Below are 24,983 nucleotides of genomic sequence, written 5' to 3'. Positions count from 1 at the left end.
GAGACACGCTTGTCAGTGTCGTCGGCCTTGCAGTTGGCCGTCCTCCTTTCATGACAAGCTCAGTCATTCCTTTGGAAGTCATTTGAACTTCTTCCTCCAACCGCGCCCGACCCTTAGGCGTACTGCTCCCCTGAGTGGTCTCGCGACCAAAGCTCCACCCGACCTACCACCTCCCACCTTTAAACGGCTTGTTGTCAACTCAAGCCCGACGAAGCTACCTCGCCGTTGCGCAAGGCCCGACAAGATGCCTTGTGAGTCTCTTCTCTCTCATCCACCCTCCCGAACTTCCTACCCCGCGATGCGCTGGCCGTCTACTGTGCAAACTGCTCCTCCCAACCCCGAGCCTAGCCGTCACATGCCTTCAAGATTGCCCTGCGTCATACCTGTTTCTTCTCGCACTAGAAGGCGTTCGAGTTCATACATGAGTTGGAGCCCTACGAAGTGTACTTTTATCATTTGAGAAGGACCAAGCCTTTGCCTTGGTGGCTGGCATTGCTGCTCTGGAAGCTGCACATCCAACCTGTCCGTCCGTTCGGGAACTTGACACCTCACCACCTCCGAATTCCTGGTCAACGAGACGACATCGCCCAGGACCTCCAGCTCCTCCTTCCGCCTCCAGCGCTTCTACATCGCACCTTTGCATTTTGCACCTCGTACCATGGAACCTTACTGACCGAGTACGACAGGCCTTGTGGAGGACGCTTGGATCAATGGCCAGGCAACGTAAGCTGGACTGCGCCCCCACCTGCGACATCTCAGCTAAAGCATTGAACCAGGACTCACGATGTCTCCGAGCTCGAGGATTGCGCGATCGCCGTCGATGCGACATACTACCTCCAACTCTTTCTCGACACCCCCCCTTTCCACGAACCGCTTCTGCCCGCCCTCGGTGGCATGACTGGCATCGAACACCATCTTCGAGCCGATATCGACCAATGGAAGGCCCACAAGATCGTTCCCTTCTTCGTCTTCGACGGCCAGTCCGTAACTGGCCAGGAGGAAGTTGCTGTTCAGCGCGGAAGGGCCGCCAATCAGAAGACGGATGCTGCCTGGAACTTGTACTTCAACAGCGAGGCTCAGCAGGCTGTCGATTCTTTTGGTGCCAACAGTGGTACGCATTGCTGCTATGATGTGATGCTGGAGGGATTATGCTGAGCTGACCATGGTTTACCAGGCGCCTACCGCATCCAGAATCTCTACCCATTGTTAAAGTCGATTCTGAAGGATAACGATCTTCACTTCCTTGTCCCTCCATACAACGCATCAGCTCAGGTATGTTCAACTCTTACTGAGACATGGCATATTCGACTCTAATGGCCCACTTATCAGCTTGCCTACTTCGACATGATCGACTCAGACCAATGTGCTGCCGTCATGGGTTCGCAGGAGCTGCTTCTGTACCCGATCAAGGACACACTGATCCGCACAATAGATTGGGAGGCGAAGACCGTGACGTCGCTTTCCAAAAGGAACCTCCTTCGGTCGCTGAATATTAGCGAAGGCATGCTCGGCGACGCCCTCCTTATGACGGGGACCTCATTTCTGCCACCCTTCCCCCCACTCCAGGACACATCGCTTAACCCGCGCCAGCCGTTCACGATAAACGACGCTGTGAATCTGCTCAGAGCATCAGAAAAATCTGTACAGTCGGCCTGCAGCTCCTATGGCGATATCCTCAAGAAGCAAGACGCCAACTGGTTGGATAAGTACAGACAAGCCAAAATGGCGGTCAATCACTTCATCTACATTGCCGAGGATGGCGAGATCAAAGTTAACGATTTCGACCACATCACAAGAGACAACCACGAGTATCTCGGACTGCAGCTGCCCGGAGAACTGTTTCACTATCTCAATACTGGTCTAATTGGCTCTCGTGTTCTCGATTATATAACACATAGTCGAATCGTCGTAACGCCAACCCTAGACGGTGTCGCATCGGAGCAGTACAGAAAGCTGGTTACCAACCAGATCGTTCCTCTTAAAGAGCAAAGCATTGCATTGCTTATCCCTCGCCTTCATCGCGGCCTGCAGCACAACCCCATCACTATGAAAGTTTGGTTTGACGACAAATTCTCTTACCAGATCAACAAGTCCCTTCAGCCGTCTCCGTCTCAGCGCGCCGCCACTTGGGATGTGAAGGAAACTTCCTTCAAAATTGTTGCCGATGATGTTGCCGATCCCCCTGGTTCTATCGCTTTCGAGATTCTTGCGTTACTGTTCCCAGACTTTGTCAAGGGCACTTTCCCCAAGGACAAGAAACGTATCGGCGGCATCGATTCTCTCCAGAACATCACGGCAGTAACCATTTGGAGATTCCTTCATCTTCGTGGATACGTGGATGATACGCATACCCTCACCAACTGGGGCAATGCCGTTGCTAGCGCAATCTGGGCAATGAAGGACTCACTTAAGGAGTTGCAGGTCCCCGAGGGCCTCAACATTTTTGAGGCTATCTTGACTGCGTTCGAGCTTATCAGACACGACGTGCTCAATTCGCGCCACCGACACGAGGAACTCAATGGCGCCCCAATGGCTGGCAGCGACGATGATAAGGCGAGTATCCTTCTCATTAGTCGTTGCGCCACGCTATTGAAGCTTCGCCACGAATCCAACGGATATACCGGCCCTCTCAACAAGAATCTTCTGCTGTTCCGGTCACTTTCTACTGCAGTCCGTGAGGCGGACCGTGATCTTGTAGAGGCTATTGTGGCATCCATGTTCTTGTATGCCCAGTCGAAGAGAGATCGAGACGATTACCTGCAAATCAGCCAAGCGTAAGCCCCCTTCCCCCAAAAAGCTCTACCTCCACCTCAGCCGCTCACCTGCTTTAGATTGCCATTCCTTCACAACCCCGACATCGCTCTCGGCATCGCGGTAAAGACGCTCATGGACGAGCTTCCTGCCAGCGAGAGCGTGGAGAAGCGCCAGGCCAGAATCGAGGATTTCCCTGGGAAGTTCTTCCCTTTTGCCACCAACTTCAAGGATGATGTGCAATTGGCGTTTGCATTCTTTGAGGCTATCCACAAGGGTGTGCAAACGCTCAACAAGGAGGTCTCAGCAACCGACAAGGCTGTGTGGTCAACAGCAAGCAAGTATCTGGATCAGAGACGGTTCTAGGGCTGAAGGTATCTGGCCTTGTAGCGTGGCGTTGGAGAATCAAAAAGCAAACGGGGTTCTGGACAGCACGAAGCACGCCGAGCTGCCACTGCCTGGCGGCATGGTTCCCTCCCAGGGGCGGAATATGAGGCAATTGGTGGTCCATATATAGCCCGAGAGGGACTGGGGTGCGGAGCAAGGCTTGCTGCTGGGTCCAGACAGACATGAGGTTTGCATTATAAGTTCATAAAGCCGTAGGTTAGATGTTCTGTATCTGAGGAATAGAAACAGACTTAGCCTGGACAACTGTCATCGTGTGCGTCTAAGGTGTCCGTAGTCAACGTCGAGGACTGGACAGACTGTACGGGTAGCAAGGTGAGCCAGAGATATATCTAGCCTGACAAATGCGAAGTGGCTGCCCCCCCTGGATTTGTCTCCGGGCATTGTTGAGCCGGTACGATGAAGCATGCACGAGATCCTGCTGAAAGTGGGTTATACACCTAAGTAATGTCTTGTGAATGGTATCCATTTTCGGGGCCTATAGTATGTACAGCCAATGGGCCGAATGTCAAATCGGCATCGTAGGCAAGGCCGTACCTGACACTCCACACCCAGTGCCGGCCATCTATTTATCCACGTCAAACTGAAGATACAACGCTATGTCCACCCAAACGCCGTTCATGCCTATGGTATACTCGTCCCTTGATTCCTACCTTCATATGTGAAGGCCGGCCGTATCGAAATAGTGGCGAAAAGAAGATGTGCTCAAGTAATCAACCGTCGTTTGATTGGCTGAGGGACTGACACGTTGTAGATTTTGATTTCTTCCTTCGTCTGGATCTTCTGGCCCATCTGGCGAATTTTCTCGAGGAGGTGGCTGGAGTTGCACAAAATGTCAGAAAACTTCCATCCAGAGCGCTTATGGAGACTATTTGGAATGAAATCCCATGTGCCGGGCGAAATGTCATCGTGGCCCCGAAGCAGAGTTGGAGACGGCTTGGGACGACAGTGTAGTTCCGCTGGTAGTTGACCCACTTGGACCTGACTCCCAAAACGGGGAAACTTCGCCCTGATCGCCTAATAGGCATGTATATCTAAAATCAGAAGACGGGAGCGGGGGGGAATACTCAATGGGGAGGCGGTTCTTGCCACCTTCAGTCACTGCGAGGCTGATACGCTCAACCTGATCCTCGCTCTCCTGATAGTGGATATCCTGCATGTGTTGGTGAATTCTCTCGCGGCCGTCCTCGGATTCGGGATCGCGCTCAACAAAGTCGCAATCGTCCTCATCACAAACCCAGGTGCCATTGGGTCCCTTTGGAATCGTGGTGGGGATGTTCTCGGCTCGAACAACGGCCTTGAAAGCTGCGAGCGAGTCCGTGGAGTTTACAGAGGGTTCATCACCTTCACTGCCAGGGCGACTACCGCCGTTCATGGCTTCTTCCGTCTCAGAGTCGTAGCCATGGTATGTCTTCGCCGCCTTCCGTGAGACGGACTCGGGGGTCTCATCCGGGTCGAAGCGTCGCTTACCGCCGGTGCCGGCGAGGCGAAGACCTGACATCTTGCCTGCTGGGCGACCACCACGTCTTGGTGGCGGAGTTGCAACGACCGCGCCTTTCTCAGCATCGCTCTGGCCACGAGGCTTTGACACTGTGATTGCAGTTGCTTTTCGCCGGACGAGACTGTCGGGGATCTGTTCCACTTTGACGTGCTCAAGGGTGATACGAGGGCCTTTGGCAGCTTCCTTGAGGGTGTTCCAGAACCCAGAACCGGCCCACTCGTCCTCGTCCAGGCGTTCGATCAGCTCCTTTGCGTAGTATTTGATGATGTCAGATGCCCCAAGGTATACCTTGATCTTATACCGATAGTAAATCTTGGATGAAACCTTTGGGAATGCTACAGCATTCAATGGGCCGAGTTCAGGCTTGATTTCTTCGATACCTTCAAGAAGAGCTTCTACGTTGAAGCGGTCGTGAGCCACTTCAAAAAGCTCCGTCTGGGGTAGGACCTTGGGAATGTCGTCCACATCCATTGCATCCACTGGTGGCTCGACAACAAGGGGGGGACCTCGCGACTGCGTCTTCGTCTTTCCCCTCGATCTCGATCTGACATCTCGCTTTGACAAAGCAAAATCGTGCGTGTCAACCCGGTGGGTGCTGCCGTTGCTTTCTGACGACGTGCTTTTCTGTCTCCGTTTCGAGAGAACTTTCTGTGCGGGAGGTTCATCGGAAGCGATTGGCTGGGCCGCTGGCTCAGCTCCCTCGGCTAAGGGGGGGCTGGGAGTCATTGCTTCCAACTTCTTCTTCCTCAGCTCCAGGATTTTCGCGTGTATTTCCTAGACTAGTTAAGCACAGCTCCCCGAATCGCAAAGGAAATACTTACCGGGTGTCTCTTAGTCATCCACTTAAAGAATACAGTGGGAGACCAGTCCATTTCGGCATCTTCATAAAAGTGAGATAGGAGAAAGTGGGCATGGTCGTCACAGCGCGCGATCACCTCGTCGTAAGTAGCGCCATCGCCCATGGCGACAGCATACTGCAGCTCATGTCAGGTTTCGTCGGTGGGATAGTTTCAGTAGAAAACCCACTCTGAAGAGCAACGTTTCGATGCTAAGTTGACCGTGGGCGGCTATTCTGTTTGCCTTCTTCTTCCACTCCTTCTTCCCGTGCTTTGCTTCCTGGGCCTCCATGTGCTTCTCGATGATGTCCAGGATTTCGTAGTACATCGAGACACCCTCAATGGTGTGATCGAAGATTTCTCTGTAGGCTGGTGACGGGGGTCTGATTTCATACCAGCCTGCTTGGCCCCCAGCCCAAGCGCCGTAGCCGTTGTCGTTGACGCCGATTGCATAGCGGGTGCAATGGCGGGTTTCGATCAGGGCTGTTCTCGTAGAGGGCTTGACGGCTGCAAAAAGTAAGCCTTTGAAATCGCTGTAAGTATCCCGATGCAGTGAAACTTACCTCTCGACTTCTGCCAGTCTTCGATGACCACCCGACCGCGGACAATAAATGGGCCTTGGGTATTGACATTGAATAGCTCAACGGGGCTGCCTGTTTTGTCGCAAACAATGGCGTCTTCCAGAACAAAAGTCTGCAACATCGCCGTCTCCTCCTGATCGTCTAATTTGGGTTCATGTTTCTTGAGTACGCGTAGTTCTGGGGCGAAGACTCGGCCATCATAGTCGAGAGTGTCCGTCGTCGAGTCCGACGTTTTGCGTCGTCGTCCGACCATAGTGACAACGGCCTAGGCTCCTGCCTTTTCTCGGAAGGATGTGAGGTAGAAGAACCACGAGCATGCACGTGCATGCAGCGGGTTAAGCAGTACCGTGTTTGTATATCTGCAGGCTTGAGCCGGGAGGTGGAAGGTCAACTGAATTGAAGTGTTGTTGTTGTGGGGGGCGACGGGTGCAGTTGCGACGAGCCACGATGGCGGCGATCGGTGCATGGGCGGGAAGGGAAGCACGCGAACGCGACCTGAAATCCATTAAAGTCTAAGCGCGAGGGTGCTGCAACTCAATGCACCAGCGACAGCGCCACTTTCCCTCGGCTTGGGGCAGATGTCCTGATGCGGGGGCAGACTCGGCCACCGCTTCTGAGGCCCCCACTGGAGCTGGCCAGAAAATGTAGCGCGACTCGTTGTTAGCGCAGGGAACTTGCTGGGTCTCAGGCCAAGCGCACAGGGGTTTAGTCATTTGTTAGCCAATGGATAAGCCGATAAGAAACGCCGGAACGTCCCCTTCCTAAAAAATTTACCAAAAAACGCATGTAGAGAAGCGCAAACCGAAGCGCAAAAGCGAAGAAGGTAAAGAGTAGGCCGGCCGCACCCACCTCACCGGATCTTTCCTTCCTTTCGTTCTCCCATACTACGTACCCTTCCGTCGAGTGTATGCGAGCTTCCTTCAGTCTCTGGAAGATGGCGAAAGACACCGTACTCGAGGGCGTCTTCGGTAAGTTTCGACTCCCTGCTTTCCTTCGTCCTCCACTTGCCTCATTTTCTTCTCTCGCGACGCCTCCAAGCGCGATGCGACTTATAGACAGCTAACCGTGCTATTTTTTACCAGCCATCAATAAGCCGTACGGCATGAGCTCCGCGCAGGTGATCCGCGATTGCCAGACGCAAATGAACCCTTCAGCATTGTTTAAGCCGCTGATTGAAAAGGACCTCGCCTCCAAGATGCGTGAGCCCAAGGCCGAATGGAAGCGTCGTCGGGCCGTTAAGAGGGATTCGCGCGTGAAGATGGGCCACGGAGGGACTCTCGACCCATTGGCGACTGGCGTGCTCATTCTCGGCGTCGGATCGGGAACCAAGTCCCTTGGCTCCTTCCTCGATTGCAAAAAGACCTACGAGACGGTCGTTCTCTTCGGCGCAAGCACAGACACCTACGACCGCGTCGGCAGGATATTGAGCAGACGGCAATACGACGAGATCACGAGAGACAATGTCGAGAAGGCATTGGGCGACTTCCGGGGCAAATTTCAGCAGATCCCGCCTCTGTACTCGGCACTCAAGATGGAGGGCAAGCCCTTGTACGAGTACGCTCGCGAGGGCAAGGCCATCCCTAGAGAAATCGCAGGACGAGAGGTCGAGGTGACGGAGCTTGAAATGGTCGAGTGGTACGAGCCTGGCACGCACAACTACAGATGGCCTACGGAGGAGGCAGAGGCTGCCGAGAAGAACCTCGCCGAGCAGGTCTGGCGAGTGGAGAAGCAGCAGGGGTCCGGCCGTAAACTGACTCCTGATGAGGAGAAGGAGGAAGAAAGGGCCCTGTCCGAGCATGAGACTGTTAAGAAGAAGTTCGAGGAGCGCCAAGACGGCCTTATCCGTGATAAGCCCGCCAAGAAACAGAAGCCGCCCAAGAACCCGGCCCTTATGTCCGGTGCCCTGGGACAGCTCCCAGCCGGCAAGGGCTCCAATCTCATTCCCCCGCCTCCGTCCGCCGACGAGCCGTTTCCCTGGACCGACAAGGGACCGCCCGCTGCCCGGATCCGCATGACTGTCACCTCTGGATTCTACGTGCGTAGCTTCTGCCACGACCTCGGCGCCAAGGTCAATTCGGCGGGCTTGATGGCGGAACTGGAGCGCTCGCGACAGGGCGACTTCGAGGTCCGCACTGACAACTGCCTGGAATACGAGGATCTACTCAAGGGAGAACAAGTCTGGGGTCCCAAGGTGACGCAGATGCTGACCGCCTGGTCCGAGAAGTACCCCAACGGAGCGCCCCAGGGGCCCCAGAGGCGACAGAACAACCAGGAGCAACAGAACCAGAGCCGCAAGCAGGACAGAAAGCGCAAATGGGAGGATAATAAGAAGGTAGACAAGAGCGACGAAAATGACAGGAAGAGAAGAAACTCCAGCTCGGGAGATGAGGCACCTGCCTCCAAGGTTGCAAGGACGGAGGAGGCTAAGGGATCGCCCAACACATCACCCAAAGGTTCGCTCAAGTCTTTCCCAGAGGGTTCTCCCAAGGTGAAGGCAGCTGACACAAAGAAGAAACTGAAGCCTGAAGAAATCGAATGGGAGGGCTTCCAGGACTAACTTAGCCTGGGGCTGTGACGGATGGAAGATGCGCGCGGGGACGGCGAAGACAGTGGTACTAAAAAAACATTCGAGCTGCTCAACTGTAACTGGGACAAGGACACGGCGTACGGAGGCTCCATTTGGTATGGCCCGAAAGCATTGCGGACAGGCTTGGGGCAGTATTCTCTGGCACCAAGAGGAAAGAGAAAAAGAAAGAGAGAAAGAAAGGGTCTGCTTGTTGTTGATCGGCTGATCGTCGATAGATATTAAAGAGAGGATGTGTTACAGGTACCTGATTATGTGGCTAGTCTTCCTCTTTTTTCTTTTCTTTTTTTTTTCCTTTTTCAAATCGTGATTTGAGTACGCAATCTTCCACTAACTGTCCGTTTTATTGATATGTTACTCCAGCTCTGTTATGCCAAAATGTCCCTCCGATTGCCCGCCCCCTTCCATTTGTCCGTCCGTAGGTATCAAAGAAGGCTTTGCCAAAGATTGCGCCCAATATGCTAGTCGTTTCGTCGTAGAAATAGCCTCGCAGGCCTTCACACTGTGATGCACCGTCCACCCGTCAGCTCCGACGCCCAGGTCCTTCTCGTCAAGGCTGCGACGCCCTCTTCTGCTCCGCAGCCTCTCTCACGGCCGCGTCCTTGGCGTTCATATCCCCCAACAGCGAGCGCACCCTCTCGATCCTCCCCACGGCGCCCTCGAGCCGCTCCAGCCGCCGCAGCTTGTCCTGGTCTCGCTTCTCGAGTGTCTCGACCCGCTCCTCGAGCCTCGCGCGCGCCCGCCGCTCCTTCGCGACCATCTCGTTGGCCTGCTCGAACAGGCTCACGCTCAGCTCCTCAACCTCCTGGCTTGTCGTGCTGAGCCGGCTCTCGGCCGCTAGGCGGAGGTTCTGTTCCCTGCTCAGCGCCTCGCGGAGGTCATCCGTCGACGCCGGGTTGTCCGTGCCGGCCGCCGGCGGTGACGGGGCGCGCAGGTTCGGTGTGGACTTCATGCCGCGCGGGCTGAGGAGCTGGGATAGCCTGTTTGCGCCGCCGGAGAGGAAGCTCGTGCGTGTGGGCGACGGGGTCGGAGCGGGCGCGGAGATGACGGCGAAAGGGGACGTGGAGGTCTGGGAAGCGGCGATGCGCAGTCGTGTGAGCTCGTCTTCGTAGTCGGCCCAGCGGTCGATGGCGGCGGCGGCCTTTTGGTTCAGCAGGCGGACCTGGGCCTCGAGGTCGGCGATGCGGGACTGCGCTTCGAGAAGTGCGGGCGGGGGCTCGATGACAACGCCGCAGCTGGGGCAGGAGTGTTGCTCGGAACGGTCCGTCGAGAGAGACAATGTCGGCGGCGGTGTAGGCACAGCGGCAGTCATGGTCATGGTTGCGCTCATGGCTTGTGGTTTGGCTGGGTTGTCGCTACAACTATGTTGTATTTGTGAAAGGAGGGGACTAGGACGGCTCTCCGAGAGGACACGCAACCGGTGAACGGGGAGGAGGTTCAAGCTTATTTTAAGTTACGGTCGAGTCGTGAGGCAATCAAAGCGGGGAGTTAGTGTTTGAGAGGTGTGACGTCGAGGTGCCACAGCTTCGTGGAGGTCGTTTGGGGTTCCGAGGTGTGGCAGTGACAGGCGAACGATTATATGTACATAGCAAGCGGGAGGTTCCTATATCCGAAAAATGCGGTGGTGTTTTGTTGCGCTTTGAGCTTTGGAGAACAAAAAAAGAAGAATCGTCTCAGCTGCTGTGCCAGTTGTGCATCCGAACGTCTCTGGTAGCAAGGGAAAGTAAGATGTCGGCGGAGGAGAAACAAGAGTGTGTTCGGATTCGAAAGGAGGGAGAGAGTGAGAGCGAAATAACTCATCTGCCTGAAATCACGCCCACATGCCACCTTAGCCACCGATTTTAATGTGTGACACCACCACCTCTTTTGGGTAGTCCCCTTCGTGACGAGGGGGAAAGCCCACGACGCGAACGGGTTCACTGCGCCTCCTTGCTTTCGTGGTGGGAATTGGGGCACATCTATGAGAAGACCGGGGGGGATTCCAAACGGGCGGAGCGGCGGATAGCCCCGGGGGGATGCCATAAACGGCGTCAGACGACGATTGGGCGCGTAAACCCCAATTTGGGCGACACAAATGGGACAGAATCGCTCCACTCCCGCGTTCCAGCGTCCTCTTGGGTTGCACCGCTTTTTTTACCAAGGCGGCAGGGAGAGAAGAAGGAGGTGGGAATGGCCGATGAGCTTTCCCAATATTGCTTAATTATTCTTCATTTCTCAAGTCTCTTGTCTTTGGCAGGCCGCAACCGTCCATTGCAAAAAAAGAAAAAGCTTGACCGTTCTGTGACCGATTGGACCATTACTTAATTCCAAGGCAAGGCCAACTGCGGAATGTCTGGCTATGTGTATCCATATCGTCCGTGTCATGACGGGAACGGCAAGTTAGGGCTGATGGATGGGCGGTGATGTACTGTCCTGTTCGACGACTGCAAACCTCCGGCGGCCTTTTATTTTTATTTGTTTGTTTTATCTTCCTGTCTTCCTGTCCTCCCTACGCTAGCCCATCCTTGCGTCAAAAACCCATTCCCAGTTTGTGACACCTCTCGATCGTCACCCTTGCATGAATAAGCTCCCACGTCGGACTGCCCATCAAGCAGCCCTTTGACCTCGGGTGCTCAATGCTGTTGCCACAATGCACGCGAAGAGTACTCCTGCAGACGTCATCTCTATCCGGACGACCGTTGGTGGTTGATCTTTGCTCTATTTTCGTCGAAATGTCATGCAGTAGCAGCTTCAGAAGAAATATAAGAAGGCTGCGCCTGTCCGGGTGGCAGTTACGCGCCCGGTAAGCCGGCCCTTGGCTTGGCTCTAGGTCCTGAAACCGCCAGCGGAACCCGCTTTCATGGTCGTCATGCCCGGACTCCCGTTTCGAAACGCCACAAGGGCTCCTCCCTGCTCGGCAGCGGAAACACCTCAGCCTCGTTGGTGAGGCAGAGCTGAAGACTCTATTGCCTTGCTTCTTGTTTCCGAGAACCCTCGACTCGGTACAGGGCCCAGTAGGCCTGCTCGTCGCGCTGCCCAAGTGGCTCTGCGCCGAGTTGCGGATAGCTGAGAGCCGGCCCCGTCAGTTCGGCTTGGCCACCTTGCGCGGCTCTCCGACGCCCGTCTCCGGGTCCTTGTACTCCTTCCAGCTCACCGGCACCATGTCGTTGCCAGCCTCACTAGTGGCCATGATGACGCCCAATTCATTGGCCGCGGTGGAGAGGTAGTAATTCGCCTGATCTCCCAGAGAGATCTGTCACTCCAAGTCAGCCATCTACGTACTCTCGTCACATGTCATCATGGACAAGCGAGAGAGAAGGGAAAGGAACAAAAAAAAAAAAAGGAGAAAAAAACTTACCACCTGGGCCCGCACCACATCGCCCGGCTTGAAGCTCTCGTAGATCTTGACCTTGTCCTTCTCCGTCGCCCTCACGTCCTGCGAACGGATGACGCCCTGCCACTCGGTCTGCAGCACCGTATCACCAACCTGTTGGATTGTCACGATGGCCTGCTTGGGCATCAAGCGCACGACACGACATAGTACCATGTTGCCGACGTCCGGAAGCACCTCGCGCTTCTTGCTAGTGCCGCGCCGCGCCACCGAGATAGTCGCCAACTCGTCGGCCGACAGCTGTGTGATGCGGTTGAGGCGCTTCGTGAGGCCCGTCTGGGCCTTGGCCGACGGGGTCACCGTCACGTCGCCCAGCAGCGAGGCCACGACGTTGCCGTTGTAGACGTGCGTGCCCGGGCCGGCGGCGTACCGCGTCGTCGGGCCTAGGATCTTGCCCGGCACAGCGGTCTGGGGGATTTCATCCGTGGCCATGTTGGACGTAGGTGTGTGTGTGTGTGTATGTGCGTGTATGACGTGTGTGAGACTGAGAGCTGGGTGGATGTCGTATTCGCACCTGCTAACTGTTGTCGCAAGAGGCGAGGTGGAGATGACGGAAAAACGAGTAAGCGAGTTATGAGTTGACCCCCGTTGAGAACCTCGTCAGCTCCGTGTGTAAGACTGAGCTCTGAAAGTCGGTCCCGTTGCTATGGTGTCGTGAAAACCCGAATGTCCGAAATTTTCAATGATGCGGTCCCGCAACCCGCCTGCCGTATGGATGGATGGACGAGAGAGGTGCTGCCCGGGGCCCCGCTACCCGGACAGCTGCAGCTAGTGGAACCTAATACCTAGTACTCCGTACCTACCTACTAAGGTCGGGTAGGTACGGAGTGCTCAGGTACACTAGACCCTGTCAGGTCAATGGAAAGCAGGCGGTGGCGCAAGGCAGAAAGATCCTTGAAGGATCAAAATGCAGGGTCCAATCCTCAACCAAAACAAATGGCGATGCGACGGTTTCTCGCTGGAGCTCAACCAAGCTTTCTTAAATATCGCCGGTGCTTCCGTCGCAAGACTCCCCCAGTTCCGCACCTCCTCCTCCTCCTCCTACTCCCCACATTTTACTGCTAATTGGGCCATCACATTCCTTTTTTCTTTTTCTTTTTTTCCCCCTCGGATCCCATCTTGTGTGATTTAGACTCTTCAACTATCAAAATGGCGTCCCTCAGCCGGTTGTTTACACTGGCGCTGTGGATCGGTCTGCTGACGCCCATCTACATGTTCCTCGAGAAAAACCTGGAGAAGTTCTACATCTTCGACCACCAGCACCTGCATGACCTCTCCAAGCGTGCCATTGCAGCGCACGGAAACGACACCCGGTCTGTCGTCAACTACATCGTGACCGAGCTCAACGGCATTAACCCCAAGCACGTCAACCTCGACGAGGAATGGGTTTTTAACAACGCCGGCGGTGCTATGGGCGCCATGTACATCATCCATGCCAGTAAGTCACGTCGCACTCCTTGTAGTCTTCTGCCAATCGTGATATACTTACGCGTCCTGTTCTAGGCATCACCGAGTACCTCATTGTCTTTGGCACTGCCATCGGGACCGAGGGTCACACTGGCCGCCACACCGCCGACGACTACTTCAACATCCTCTACGGCACCCAGCTTGCCTACGTCCCCGGCGCCTACGAGGCTGAGGTCTACCCTCAGGGCACCGTCCACCACCTGCGCCGCGGCGACGTCAAGCAGTACAAGATGGACGAAGGTTGCTTTGCCCTTGAGTACGCCCGCGGCTGGATCCCACCCATGCTTTTCTTTGGCTTTGCCGATGGCTTGTCTAGCACTCTCGACTTCCCTACCCTGTGGAAGACCACGCGCATTACTGGCCGCGAGATGATTGCCAACTTGCTTAAGGGCAAGTTCTAAAGGAGGTGGAGATTATGATTAGGAGGCGTGAAGAGGACGGCTCTGGTCACGATCTTTGCGGACGGATTCAAATGACCGAGATGAGGAGGAAATTAGGCCTATTATAAGCCATATATGTTGAGCTACGGCTATCGCTGCTCTCACTTCGAACTCACAGTTCGGTCGCTCCGAACGCTTATCTGAATTACTACTCAATAATGCCAAGCAGACGGCAAAGCCACCTCTACCTGGACTATTTTGTCGATGCTTCGAATACCGGCAGTACGTGTCGGTGAGGCTGCACTTGAAGCGTTGTAGTTGCAGGTGAGAGACATGCATCTAACCGGCGAACCAATTGCGTGACGGTCTCAATTACAACTCTGAGGACGACTCCACGTGAGACCCCTGTCTTGGATATCACGCAAGCACGCAACCAACATCTCATCTGGTAAGTACTCAAAGACTTTCCACCTGGCCCAGATTTACATTCCCTCGGCAAATCATATAGTTTCGGAGGGCTGTACCCGATATCAACGTCGTTCGACTCCACATCAACGGCTAAGCACTCCGCGAACCGGGGCAAGACGCCGGGGCCCGACTAAAGCTTGGCATGTTGCCGAACTCCAGCATATGTTGCAGGGTATACAGAAACAACCATTCATTTTACAACCGGGACTCGACCTCGTGTCTCTGACAAAACCAATATATCAGCTTGACAAAACCTAACGGCTAGCATTGACCTGAGAGTCCAGAGACCGATCACACAAAAGCAGAGATAGGACGACCAGAGACTCGGTCAGACATTGGGAATACCTACGGCCCGTCATTCGTTTCTTTAGCTATATTTTCCAGTTCGTATAAGATCTGGTAGAGATATTTTCCGCATGGATGGAGGCGTTCTAGCTGTCCAGCCTACTATGTTTGTACTCCATCCTGCGCGCAATAGCCCAGGCGTCATGCTGATGCGATCTGCTAATGCGATTCAAAGCTCAGGCCATGGAGGTTAGGGTACTCTCTTGCGGATACCCAAGATGCGATGAACGTGAAACACTTGAAAAGCAAGTTTGCTTCTTATCTCTCGACCTCTTGCAAACTAACTGCCTTTAGATTCCAGGCGCCGTGGAAGGTTTCATAAAACAAATGTCACGCTACTTGATCCTGACTCCGGAGACGAGACAAGGAACAAGGTCAAGCGTGCACTTTGTAACGGCCTTGGAGAAGGCGAATATGTAAGTACAATACTCCAGTTGACTTCTTTATGTATGGTCTCATAGGGTTCTATCAAATCTCTTGACTCGCAGGGCGTCACTTCAATAACTTCATCCGCCGCCGCAGTCCATAAACAACTAGGTGTCAAAAGAGGCGACTAGAACATCACAGCGCCCGTAAGAGTCCTTCGGCTTGTTATGACCCGGTTCGATCCAAAGGGCTGCCAAGGCTACCAGTAGGTCTTAAAGAAATGTTATGTATAAATTTGCTTCCAGCAGCCACTCAAAATTCTTAACAAACCCCCGTTTCCAAGGCGCAGAACGGCCAGATACTTGTTGGCAAGAGACAACGCGCCCAAAACCAATGTTGAAAGACCATATAGCTCGACACCACCAGATCACCAACCGTTGCCCAAAACTCTATGCGTCGTCAAGAAACCTCTTACAGTGTGCGCAGCAATCCAAGTTGGAGACCGCAGGAATCCGACCATCTGGTTCTCATCTCATCTGGTGTCTCCTACACTCGCCCCCTGAGTTCAGGCCTACTTGCCTCCAAACCTGCCGCTTTCCGAGTGGTGTTCCCCCTCCCCCGCCGCGATTGCTACGCAACCGTCGATTCTTCGCCGTTTTACTCTCGCCCAAGTATCCCTGCGTACTCGACTCCCCATGTCTTCACGAGCCAATCCTTATCCTTGGCGTCTCCTTTTCCCCAAGATATCGATCCCTTTCCAACCCTGTCTCTCGCATGGCTCTGAACGCAGTGTTTCATACATCAGCCGGCCAGGCCTCTCCATATATACCGTTGAGCGCCCACCGTCATTGGGTCATCTGACACAATGGTCCTAAGACCGCAAATTTGTACCATATTTTGTTATCGCGGAGCGAGAACGCAGGCACAATGTCTGCAGGAGACACGATTGAACACTCTCACCCGGGCACTAAGCCCAGGGAGACTTTCTATGAAATGAAATTTCGCCAAGACGTATCTCTGGATGAGAAGAGAGAAACCCAGACGCGACCAGATGCGCCGACAAAAGAGGAATTGCACACTCTCAGACGAGTGTCTGATCACGTCCCGTTCAAGCTCTTCACCATCGCCTTTGTCGAGCTGTGCGAGCGCTTCTCCTATTATGGCTCCGTCATCGTTGTAAGCCATCTCATCTCGATTTCAGAATTGTAATTGCTGACTTGACGCAGTGTATGTGTGACCAGGAAACAAAAACCCTCGCATGATCGGTACTAACCATATCCAGTCACCAACTTCATCCAGCAACCCCTTCCGGCAGGCTCGACAACCGGCGCCGCTATCCATGGCCAGCCCGGGGCCCTGGGAATGGGCCAGCGCGCTTCTACGGGTATCACAACCTTCAACCAGTTCTGGCAGTACTTCATGCCCCTATTCGGCGCCTGGGTCGCCGACAAGTACTGGGGCCGCTACAAGACCATCTGCATCTCCATCGCTGTCGACCTGGTCGGCCACTGTATCCTCATCGCCGCTGCCGTCCCGCCCGTCATTACGAAACCCGCGGGCAACTCCCTTTCCGCTCTGCTTATCGGTATGATCACCATCGGATTCGCCACCGGCGGCTTCAAGCCCAACATCAACCCGCTCATTATTGAGCAGCTCGACATCGAGCATCTGAGCGTCCGCACACTGCCCTCCGGGGAGAAGGTTATCGTCGACCCGGCCATCACGATCAACAGGGTCTACAACTGGTTTTACTTGTTTATCAACATCGGCGCGCTCGTGGGACAGATCTCGATGGTGTATGCCGAGAAGTTTGTGGGTTTCTGGCTCAGCTTCACGCTGCCGACGTGCATGCTGGCGCTGTGCCCGTTGGTCATGTGGTGGGGGAAGGACAGATATCGCCATACGCCCCCCGCGGGCTCGGTATTGGGGCCCGCTATTCGGACGTTTCTTTACGCACAGAGGGGAAGGTGGTCGATCAACCCCTTTAGGACGTGGAAGAACATGCACGACGGGACCTTTTGGGAGTCGGTCAAGCCATCAAGTTTCTCCCACGCAACTCGGCCGAATTGGATGACCTTTGACGATGCCTGGGTTGACGAGCTGTGAGTCTTTTCCTATCCTTTCTCTGTCGACGATGTACTGATCTTAGCAGACGTCGTGGGTTTGCGGCCTGTGCCGTATTCTCATGGTATCCCATCTACTGGCTTTCTTACAATCAACGTAGGCCATCCCTCCCCCGACCTGGACCCTATCTACGTGCCTGACATGCCCTCCCATAGTCAACAACAACCTCGTCTCGCAGGCCGCCACGATGAAGCTCAACGGCCTCCCCAACGACATCCTCTCCAACCTCGACCCCATCGCGCTGATTCTCTTCATCCCCCTCTGCGACCTCGTCCTATACCCGACCCTGCGCAAGCTCAAAATCCCTTTCACGCCCATCAAAAAGATCGCCTTTGGCTTCTTCACCGGCTCCGCCGCCATGATCTGGGCCTGCGTACTGCAGTACTACATCTATCAGCGCTCTGCGTGCGGGAGCTTCGCCTCGGGGAACCTGCCCAACGGCGACCCCTGCCCGCCCGTCGATATCCTAGTGTGGGCGCAGACTGGGGCGTACGTCCTCATCGCGCTGTCAGAGATCTTTGCGAGCATCACCAGCCTGGAGTACGCGTTCAGCAAGGCGCCGCGGAACATGAGGTCCATGGTCCAGGCCGTGGCGCTCTTCATGTCCGCCATCTCGGCGGCGCTCGGGCAGGCCTTCACGCCGTTGAGCACCGATCCGTATTTGGTGTGGAACTACGGCATCGTGGCCGTGCTGGCCGCTGTGGCGGGCGTCATCTTCTGGATCCAGTTCAGGGGCTTGGACGAGGACGAGGACGAGATGAACGAGTTGCCCGAGGGCCACGTCGGGAAGGACGTTGCCGGCGAGGAGTCACAGCCAGGTACTCATATCAAGGGGTAGTACTACTTGACTGTGTAGCTCAGGCGTGTTATAATATCTCGCTGGTTAATAGACACTGTTGTGGTTTATTCGTTAGTTTTAAGCAGGACCCTCGATAAGACGTACCTGACAAGGGCTGAAGGATCGCATTCCTCACTGCTTGCGACAAGCTAGCAATATGTTCCAACCATGTTTCGTTTTTTTGTATCTACCTGTTGAATTATCTTATCCTTGTCGGTTTCATTTGCCCTGGTTGATGTTTGGAAGAGCGGTCCACTCGCAGCGCTCAGCTGAACGAGTCCCAGGGACCCAGGACTCTTGACTCCGTTCCAGCCAAATGCAGGTCTGCAAAGTGGAACGTCCCATCCTCGGGGCTCTAGCAATAGAACGACTTTGTCGCCTGCTCAGCAGAAACTCGGCTGAAGAAGCGATGTCCCTGGGAGACGGAACTGTGCAAGTCCAACTCAACGCCGCCCCGTGCCGATCGATTCGGCGCGGCAAAATGCCGACATGGGGTTGAACACTACCGAGCTTGTGCGTTATAAGAGAAGCGTTCGATATTAGGCGGACCGAAGAACTGGGGTCTCCGTGACAGAAATCGATCTACTCGGCCTCAACACGAACCAGCATCCTCGCCTCTATGAACAGCGGTTTAGCGGACCCCAGTCATTGTCTCTCTTCGTATGGAGGTCAACAGGCCGAGTACTGAGTCCCCGCTCTTCTTCACCGAGCGCGAAGAGGCGAACGGGGTGAGGTCGTGTATGATATCAGAGGGGCCGCCTCTAAGCTCGGGATACGTTTTGCAAGAGACGGAACCAGGTCAGCCTCCATTAATTACGGTACCGATCCCAACGAAAACTTTTCACCTGTCCGTGAGGGTGACGGGTGGGCTTATCAGGGGGTAATTTCAACGAGTCGGGCGGGCTGATAAGCGGGCGGGCGGGCGCCCTGACCGCGCTCTCCCGACTGGCGACATGATAGGCAGGGCTGTAAATATAATAGTGCTGGTCATCTCATCGTGATAAGGGCGTTGTTATTCGTCTTTTGAGGCAGTTGGGAAAAACAAGCGTCGCGGTTAGGCTTAACTCTGCAACCCATGATACCAGCGCGGCAGGTATGAAGGGTTCTGATTCCAAGCCATCATCGCACTCTTGTTTGGAGGTCCCCAAAAGAACAACACGTAGAAAAGGTATAAGGACCGACTATTGAGCACAGCAGTGGAAGTACGAATGCAACAGATATCCAGGGAGTTGCCACCGCCAATGTCGTCACCTATCAAACGGGAACGCATACATCATGCCATGTGCTCTGCAAAAGACGGTTTACTGAACTCTACGGACGTTCTGTTTTTGAACAAGAACCACGCCTGGCCCGAGTGGACGAAGAGCTTGGCAACGCCACCGACACCTAAGCCTTCGTCCCTCGCGGGCGAGGCGTTGCGGATGGGTATCAAGCATGGGTAGCAGGTGTCGGATGCTTAAAGTGCTATACATCTCCAGTCCCCGTACCATCCCAACACGACGACTCCTCTGAAAGTAGTGAATAGCATGTCATGGCGCTGCTCAGACGACTCTTTGGCTGTTGTCGCAACATGTCAATGCCTGTGGTACCTGGCTCCCGGCTCAACCAATGTAGCCGAAGCCAGCCCTACTCGGAACGTGACCCCATTCGTCTACACATGTCGTCCGCTACTATAACTAGGTACGGAGTACTCGGCACACCATTACATGAATGTAATGGTCAAAACGGGACGAATCAAAGCAAGTGGCGACACGTGAGGCAAGGCGGCAACGAACAGCCAACGCCCCTCGCAGAGCACGCGCAGCCCCGACAACGTGGCCGCGATACGTCGACACCCAACGATGAGGCCCCGCAGGGCGATTCCTCGCTAGCAAACGAGGCGGCCGCCGTTCGAAACCCACGGTTTGGTCGTTGGGAGTCTTTCCTGTGAGCCCGCAATGCCCCCTGTGCTAGGGCCCGCAGCCCGCCCCCCTATGAACCGGAATACCTCACGTCATCTGTGCATCAAGCCGGTCGTATGCCTCACGGTCCGTTCCTTAGTCCTTCCTGTCTATCGTTTTCATTACATTGGGTGATGCGTTGCTTATGGTTCTTAGATGGTGGTCGGACGTCATGTGCCCCTGATCTGGAAAGTACAGAGAGCGTAGCACTCCCAGATATATATGAAAGCCGCCGCAAAGCCATCTTGACCTGTGTCTTCATTTCGTTATCCGAGAGGAAACAAATCGTTGCAGGGGAGTCGTGGGGGCATGGGGGTTCAAGACCTTCCGCCGCGCTTCTGTCCTGCCCGTCCAGGGGTAACATACGGGAACAATGGGACCCGACGTGAGATGACTGGTACAGCATGCAGCCGAGGGCCAAAGGGTACACGGCTTCATGTTGGCTATACTCACGACCACAGGATCCCCCTGGGTGTGCGGCCGGACAGGACTTGTCGTCTTTGTGTGGTCCTAAACACCTCTTTAAGCATCAGTCTCCCACCTCAAAGAAGGGTGGACGTTCACCAACGAGTGTTGAGCAGGAGCGACCCCCGGAACACATTCGTGTCAAAAGAAAAGAAGGAAAAAAAAAAACCCCCCCACGGTTCGTGGGCACACCCAAGGAGGCCTGTACCGAAGAGGACGCCGAGGGAGAGAGTACATCGCCGGCCCAGGCGGCGTCCGCTGAGGGCATGCCTAGCGCAGTCCTCTGCAGCCTAGGTGCCTTAGTAAATGCAATATGAAAAGCTATCTCGGGTCAAGCATCCGCGGATCTCGACAGAACATTGTGCCAAGTGGGCTGGCCAGGGGGCATGCCAGATGAGTACGCGCGCACCCGGGGGCGGGGGACCAGGTGCGATAAGGGGATGATGGAACGAGCCCCTACCCTTGCCAGTGACATCGTCCCTTCACCCCAGGAGGGCGTCCCCCTACCTCGCGGTCATGTGTACTTTGGTCAGAGCCCATATTTCCACGATGGCTGGGAAATGCCAGCGCGTGGTCTGGATGTTCTCCCCCCTATCCCTTCCCCTGGTGGATCGAGGGCTGCATCACGAGTCGAGGGACGCTCTGGTTGCATATCCTTTGCGGGCTCTCGGTGCCGGAGACCACCCCAGTGGGACAAACATCGTTCTTGTCGACGGTGGATAGGACGAAGTGGGACAAAGTGCGCTGTGCCGGAGGATGACATCAACTTGATCAAACGCGGGGGGTTGAAGAAGCTCCATAAACAACAGCTCTGCCTTTGTTTCCTTCTTCAGTGAGTATCGAAGCCTGCTTCCCCCTCGAGAATGGAGGGGAAAGAAGAAGGGAAGAAAAACCTTGTTTCCTTATCGGATAGCACGAATCGGGTCGACCTCAGAGGACCCGTCCCCCTATCTACACCTTCTTTCGCTTTCACACAAGGCCAGGCCCGATTCTCAAGGGCCCCCCCCGGTGCAGGGCTGCCAGACTTGACTCAGGGAGGGGAGGGATTACGCTTCTAGAAGTTCTCCTATAAGAACGTTCTCCGCACGCGCTATCTTTAGTGTCTCCCATCGTCAAATTAACCGCGCAGACTCTATTGCGACCGCCCTGTGTTGTGATATCAAACAATTAGCTGTTGTTGTGAGACCATGCGAACCTGGAGATGTGTACCGCAACCATTCCGCCCCCCCCTCCCTCCAGATGCCTGCGTCACCCGAAGGACCAAGCATGGAGTAGACATGAAGTCATCTCATGCATCTTCCGGGCCCCTTGTGCAAATCCACGGCCCCGGGCATTACCTACCCCTCCCCCCACCCCCCGCTGTAGCGAGTGTCGCCCGTTCCTCCCACGCGGCTCACCGGCCTGGGCCGGCCTCCCACCATTACCAAAGGGAAATGGACCCCCACGCTGCGAGCAAGGGGTTCGGACTTGGACGGCGCGGCATCAGGGCAGACACGTACAACACAAGTGACGTTCTGGGTCGGTCACAACCGACGAACAACCGCCGTCATAAATGAGGAAATTCCCCTTGCCCGGCTCCGTTGTGCCCCCTTAAACCTCCACACCTCTCCTCTCTCCGCCCCCGTCTCATTCACGTCATGTGCTTGGGTGGCTGGGATCAACAAAGGCTTTGCATATATGTATTGTAATGATAGAACCAACTGTTGGCCCATTGCCCCCCGCTTCTTTCCACTCTGTCCTTCTTCGTACCGCGATGCTGTCATACAACGACGAGACTAAATCAAAACACCAAATACCAGCGAGCTCTGCATTACTCGCCACCCTTTTTTGTCTTTTTGTCAACCATGCAACGCCATGCCAGCCCCCGTATGAACGATTTCGAGGGGATGAGTTGTCAACACCATCACACAAACAAGCCTGCCCAGCCAGGAGGTACACTGCTGGGCAACAACAAACATGACCCGAAAAGAAAATCGAATCCTCCAAACGCACATTTTTTCCCCAACCGTTCCTTTCGTTTTCACCTCCGTCTTCGTCGCCCGGACGCCGCCGCATGCTATGTGTATGTCGTGTACGGATGTGTGGTGTGCTTCACGGTCGCTCGAGCTCACGGCCGTCCAGCCCAAGTGGTCCTGCGGCCTCGATCATGCTCCGATCCTTCATGCGAGCCATTCCTCTTCGTCTCTCTTCAAACCTCTCATGACCAAACCGTCGTCCTCGTTGTCCGAGTATTCTTCTTCCTCCTCGTCTGCTTCTTGTTGCACTTCATGGTCCCTCTGACGGGTAGCTGACGTGACCTCGTCTTCGGGCACTTCCTCCTCTTCCTCCAACATCCATGTTAGACCGTTGGCTTGTTCCTCGAGAGGGAAGACTTCCCGCGCGTATTCCTCGAGTCCCCGCGGGCCTTCCCACAGCGCCATGGACTGAGAGAGACAGTTGTTCTCCAGCTCCACATCGCCAAAGTACGGAGGCTGCTCCTTGGGGTCCCGGTGGCCAAGCGAAAACAGCTTCTCCAGCGCCTCGAGTTGCTGGCGGTATCCGGTGGGAATCTTGACTTTGAGCTCGATCGGGCCTTGGATATACCTGACGGGGCGCCCAACGCCTCGGGCGAAAACCTCACAAGCCTCACGAGGGGTCAGCATCTCCCATGCCAGAGCGATGCGCTTTGCACGCCATTTTGACACGCCGTCCTTGAAGATTTGCAGAATGGCGGGGCCAATGTCGTGCTCGGCGTCGATCCATGGCAGCTTCACATCCTCGTGGAAGGGAGCCTGCCACTGGAAGGAGCCGTCGCGCTGGAGTTCCATGCAGAAGAGCGGGTACGGCAACGACGTGAAGTTGTTGTTGTAGATACCAGTGTAGACGAAGGTGGAAGGCAGATCAATGGAGCGCACGTACTCCTCGACCTTGTGCTTGGCTGCCCATAGGGGCAACGACGGCCAGTCCGTATTGTAGGCTGCGTGGTCCGGCATGGAGGAGTAAACATAATGTTGAACCCCGGCCACTTTGGCGGCATCGGCGAGCGCCTTCCCGATCTCCAACTCGTCACCATAAAAGGTTGTGTTGATGAAAGCAAGCTGGGAGCCACGGAAGAGCTCCTTGATTAGGTCGTGGTTTACACCGACGCCGGAAATGGGACCGTTGGTTGTCACGTCTCTGTTGTCCGGCGTGGGTTTGTGTCGAGTGTACAACTCGCCGACAAGGACCGTGACGTTAGGGTTTGAGTTGACCTCTGTTGCCACGACACCTTCAAGGTTCCGCAGCTGGGCGCGGACGTGATAGCCCACGGCAGTGGCGACTCTGATGAACGAGGCGGCCTGACGACCGCTGGCGTTGATGACGGCAATCGTCTTGTTGGGGCTGGGCATTGGGCGCTTGAAGGGGCGGAACGTCAAGGAGTTGTTCCTCGAGGAGGCCAGAGGTGACGATTCGGAGTAGGATGAGCGCGAGTGTTTGTGCGTCCTGAAGGTGCTGTAAACGGCCGAGTCGCCGTGGTAGGGGTGATTTGAGTGATCCTGTTGTTGCTGTTGTTGTTGCTGCTGTTTGGCGGGCCGGATAGGGATCCCGATCCCATTGAGTTGGGAAGGCATCAAGGTCACCATTTAGGGGTCTCCGATGCAAAACTGTTCTTGCGGGGAAGAGCAAGAGAAAAAGAAAAGAAAAAATAAGGACCGAGTGGTCGGCAGCAGCGCAAGAAAGAGTTTTGAGTCGGCGAAAAAAAAAGAGTCGCTGATGCAAGGGCTTATCGTCAAGTCAACCCCGCTATTCTTCCCCGGAGAATGGGCTGCGCGGTAGGAAGGGTGTAAGTGCGGTCGGTCTCCGGGTTTGCGGAGAAGAAGAGCGATGTGCTGGTGGTGGTGGTGGTGAAGCTGGGTTTGGTGGGCTGGTTATCCCGAAAGCGGCCTTTGTCGCAGGGGTCGGGGTTTATGGGAATGTTTTTAAAGAGAGATATTAACCATGACAAACGGATACGTAGCCTCGAACCTATAGCAGGCGGGAGGGCTATCGCGAAATAGGGGAGGACCGAACGGGCCAAGTGTAGGTCTGGTCTCTAGTCTCTGCGTCGGCGAGGGTGAGGGACACGGGACAGAAGCTGACTGAGAGTGGCCGGTGGAAGGGTGAGGTGAGGTGACAGGGTGAGCCGTCGGGGTAGGGAGGAGAAAGGTAGTAAAACGCGGTTCTCGGACCCGTATGATTCAAGAACCCTGAGGGGTGCGATTGAGGGGAGGAATGGCGAGATAGATAGCCAACGGTGCTATCAAAAGGGGAGGAGCTCCTTTTTCCCCCCTTGGGTCGGTGGCGGGGTTGACCCCAGCAAGAAGCCAATGTGCAAGATAGGTAGGTAGTAAGCCTGTTCAGGCCAAGGTGTCGATCAAAAGATCTGGGGGAACGAACGGATGGCAGGCTAGGCTGCGTTCGTCGGCGGAGGTGATGAAGGTGCTATCCCGGTCTGGTCTGTGGGGGGGGGGGGGGGGAGGGGGGATGTGGGAATGCGGGAGAGAAGAGCAGAGGGCAGTCGTCGTCGTCGTCGTCGTCTTCGTCGACGATGCTGATAAGGGAAA

At 55.2% G+C, this 24,983-nt stretch overlaps 8 protein-coding genes across 8 annotated transcripts; 4 read left to right on the top strand and 4 right to left on the bottom strand.

Moving 5' to 3' along the window:
- Nucleotides 1–244: 244 nt before the first annotated feature.
- On the top strand, nt 245–3,117 carry GLRG_04983 (XPG domain-containing protein; the record flags this gene model as incomplete). Its single annotated transcript, XM_008095668.1, has 6 exons — nt 245–251; nt 687–723; nt 777–1,111; nt 1,175–1,272; nt 1,330–2,774; nt 2,832–3,117. 6 exons carry the CDS (start codon nt 245–247, stop codon nt 3,115–3,117), a joined length of 2,208 nt encoding a protein of 735 aa, XP_008093859.1.
- Nucleotides 3,118–4,060: 943 nt separating this feature from the next.
- On the bottom strand, nt 4,061–6,327 carry GLRG_04982 (uncharacterized protein; the record flags this gene model as incomplete). Its single annotated transcript, XM_008095667.1, has 4 exons — nt 4,061–5,431; nt 5,479–5,631; nt 5,684–6,000; nt 6,057–6,327. The coding sequence occupies 4 exons, from the start codon at nt 6,325–6,327 to the stop codon at nt 4,061–4,063; spliced, it is 2,112 nt and encodes a 703-aa protein (XP_008093858.1).
- Nucleotides 6,328–7,008: 681 nt separating this feature from the next.
- Nucleotides 7,009–8,631, top strand: GLRG_04981 (TruB family pseudouridylate synthase; the record flags this gene model as incomplete). Its single annotated transcript, XM_008095666.1, has 2 exons — nt 7,009–7,042; nt 7,157–8,631. 2 exons carry the CDS (start codon nt 7,009–7,011, stop codon nt 8,629–8,631), a joined length of 1,509 nt encoding a protein of 502 aa, XP_008093857.1.
- A 577-nt stretch (nt 8,632–9,208) lies between these two features.
- On the bottom strand, nt 9,209–9,988 carry GLRG_04980 (ribosomal protein L32; the record flags this gene model as incomplete). The annotated part of the gene is made up of 1 exon (XM_008095665.1): nt 9,209–9,988. The coding sequence occupies one exon, from the start codon at nt 9,986–9,988 to the stop codon at nt 9,209–9,211; it is 780 nt and encodes a 259-aa protein (XP_008093856.1).
- A 1,731-nt stretch (nt 9,989–11,719) lies between these two features.
- GLRG_04979 (exosome component EXOSC1/CSL4) lies at nt 11,720–12,460 on the bottom strand (the record flags this gene model as incomplete). The annotated part of the gene is made up of 2 exons (XM_008095664.1): nt 11,720–11,890; nt 11,996–12,460. The coding sequence occupies 2 exons, from the start codon at nt 12,458–12,460 to the stop codon at nt 11,720–11,722; spliced, it is 636 nt and encodes a 211-aa protein (XP_008093855.1).
- A 717-nt stretch (nt 12,461–13,177) lies between these two features.
- On the top strand, nt 13,178–13,896 carry GLRG_04978 (ERG2 and Sigma1 receptor like protein; the record flags this gene model as incomplete). Its single annotated transcript, XM_008095663.1, has 2 exons — nt 13,178–13,466; nt 13,532–13,896. The coding sequence occupies 2 exons, from the start codon at nt 13,178–13,180 to the stop codon at nt 13,894–13,896; spliced, it is 654 nt and encodes a 217-aa protein (XP_008093854.1).
- Nucleotides 13,897–15,981: 2,085 nt separating this feature from the next.
- Nucleotides 15,982–18,016, top strand: GLRG_04977 (POT family protein; the record flags this gene model as incomplete). Its single annotated transcript, XM_008095662.1, has 5 exons — nt 15,982–16,230; nt 16,281–16,287; nt 16,337–17,156; nt 17,207–17,274; nt 17,334–18,016. The coding sequence occupies 5 exons, from the start codon at nt 15,982–15,984 to the stop codon at nt 18,014–18,016; spliced, it is 1,827 nt and encodes a 608-aa protein (XP_008093853.1).
- A 4,564-nt stretch (nt 18,017–22,580) lies between these two features.
- On the bottom strand, nt 22,581–23,789 carry GLRG_04976 (NmrA-like family protein; the record flags this gene model as incomplete). Its single annotated transcript, XM_008095661.1, has 1 exon — nt 22,581–23,789. The coding sequence occupies one exon, from the start codon at nt 23,787–23,789 to the stop codon at nt 22,581–22,583; it is 1,209 nt and encodes a 402-aa protein (XP_008093852.1).
- Between the last annotated feature and the right edge of the window lie 1,194 nt (nt 23,790–24,983).

The sequence above is a fragment of the Colletotrichum graminicola genome, assembly GCF_000149035.1.
Source record: "Colletotrichum graminicola M1.001 genomic scaffold supercont1.16, whole genome shotgun sequence".
NCBI classification, from domain to species: domain Eukaryota; kingdom Fungi; phylum Ascomycota; class Sordariomycetes; order Glomerellales; family Glomerellaceae; genus Colletotrichum; species Colletotrichum graminicola.
The sequence above is the reverse complement of the archived record's forward strand: the minus strand, read 5'-3'. Positions and strand labels throughout refer to the sequence as shown.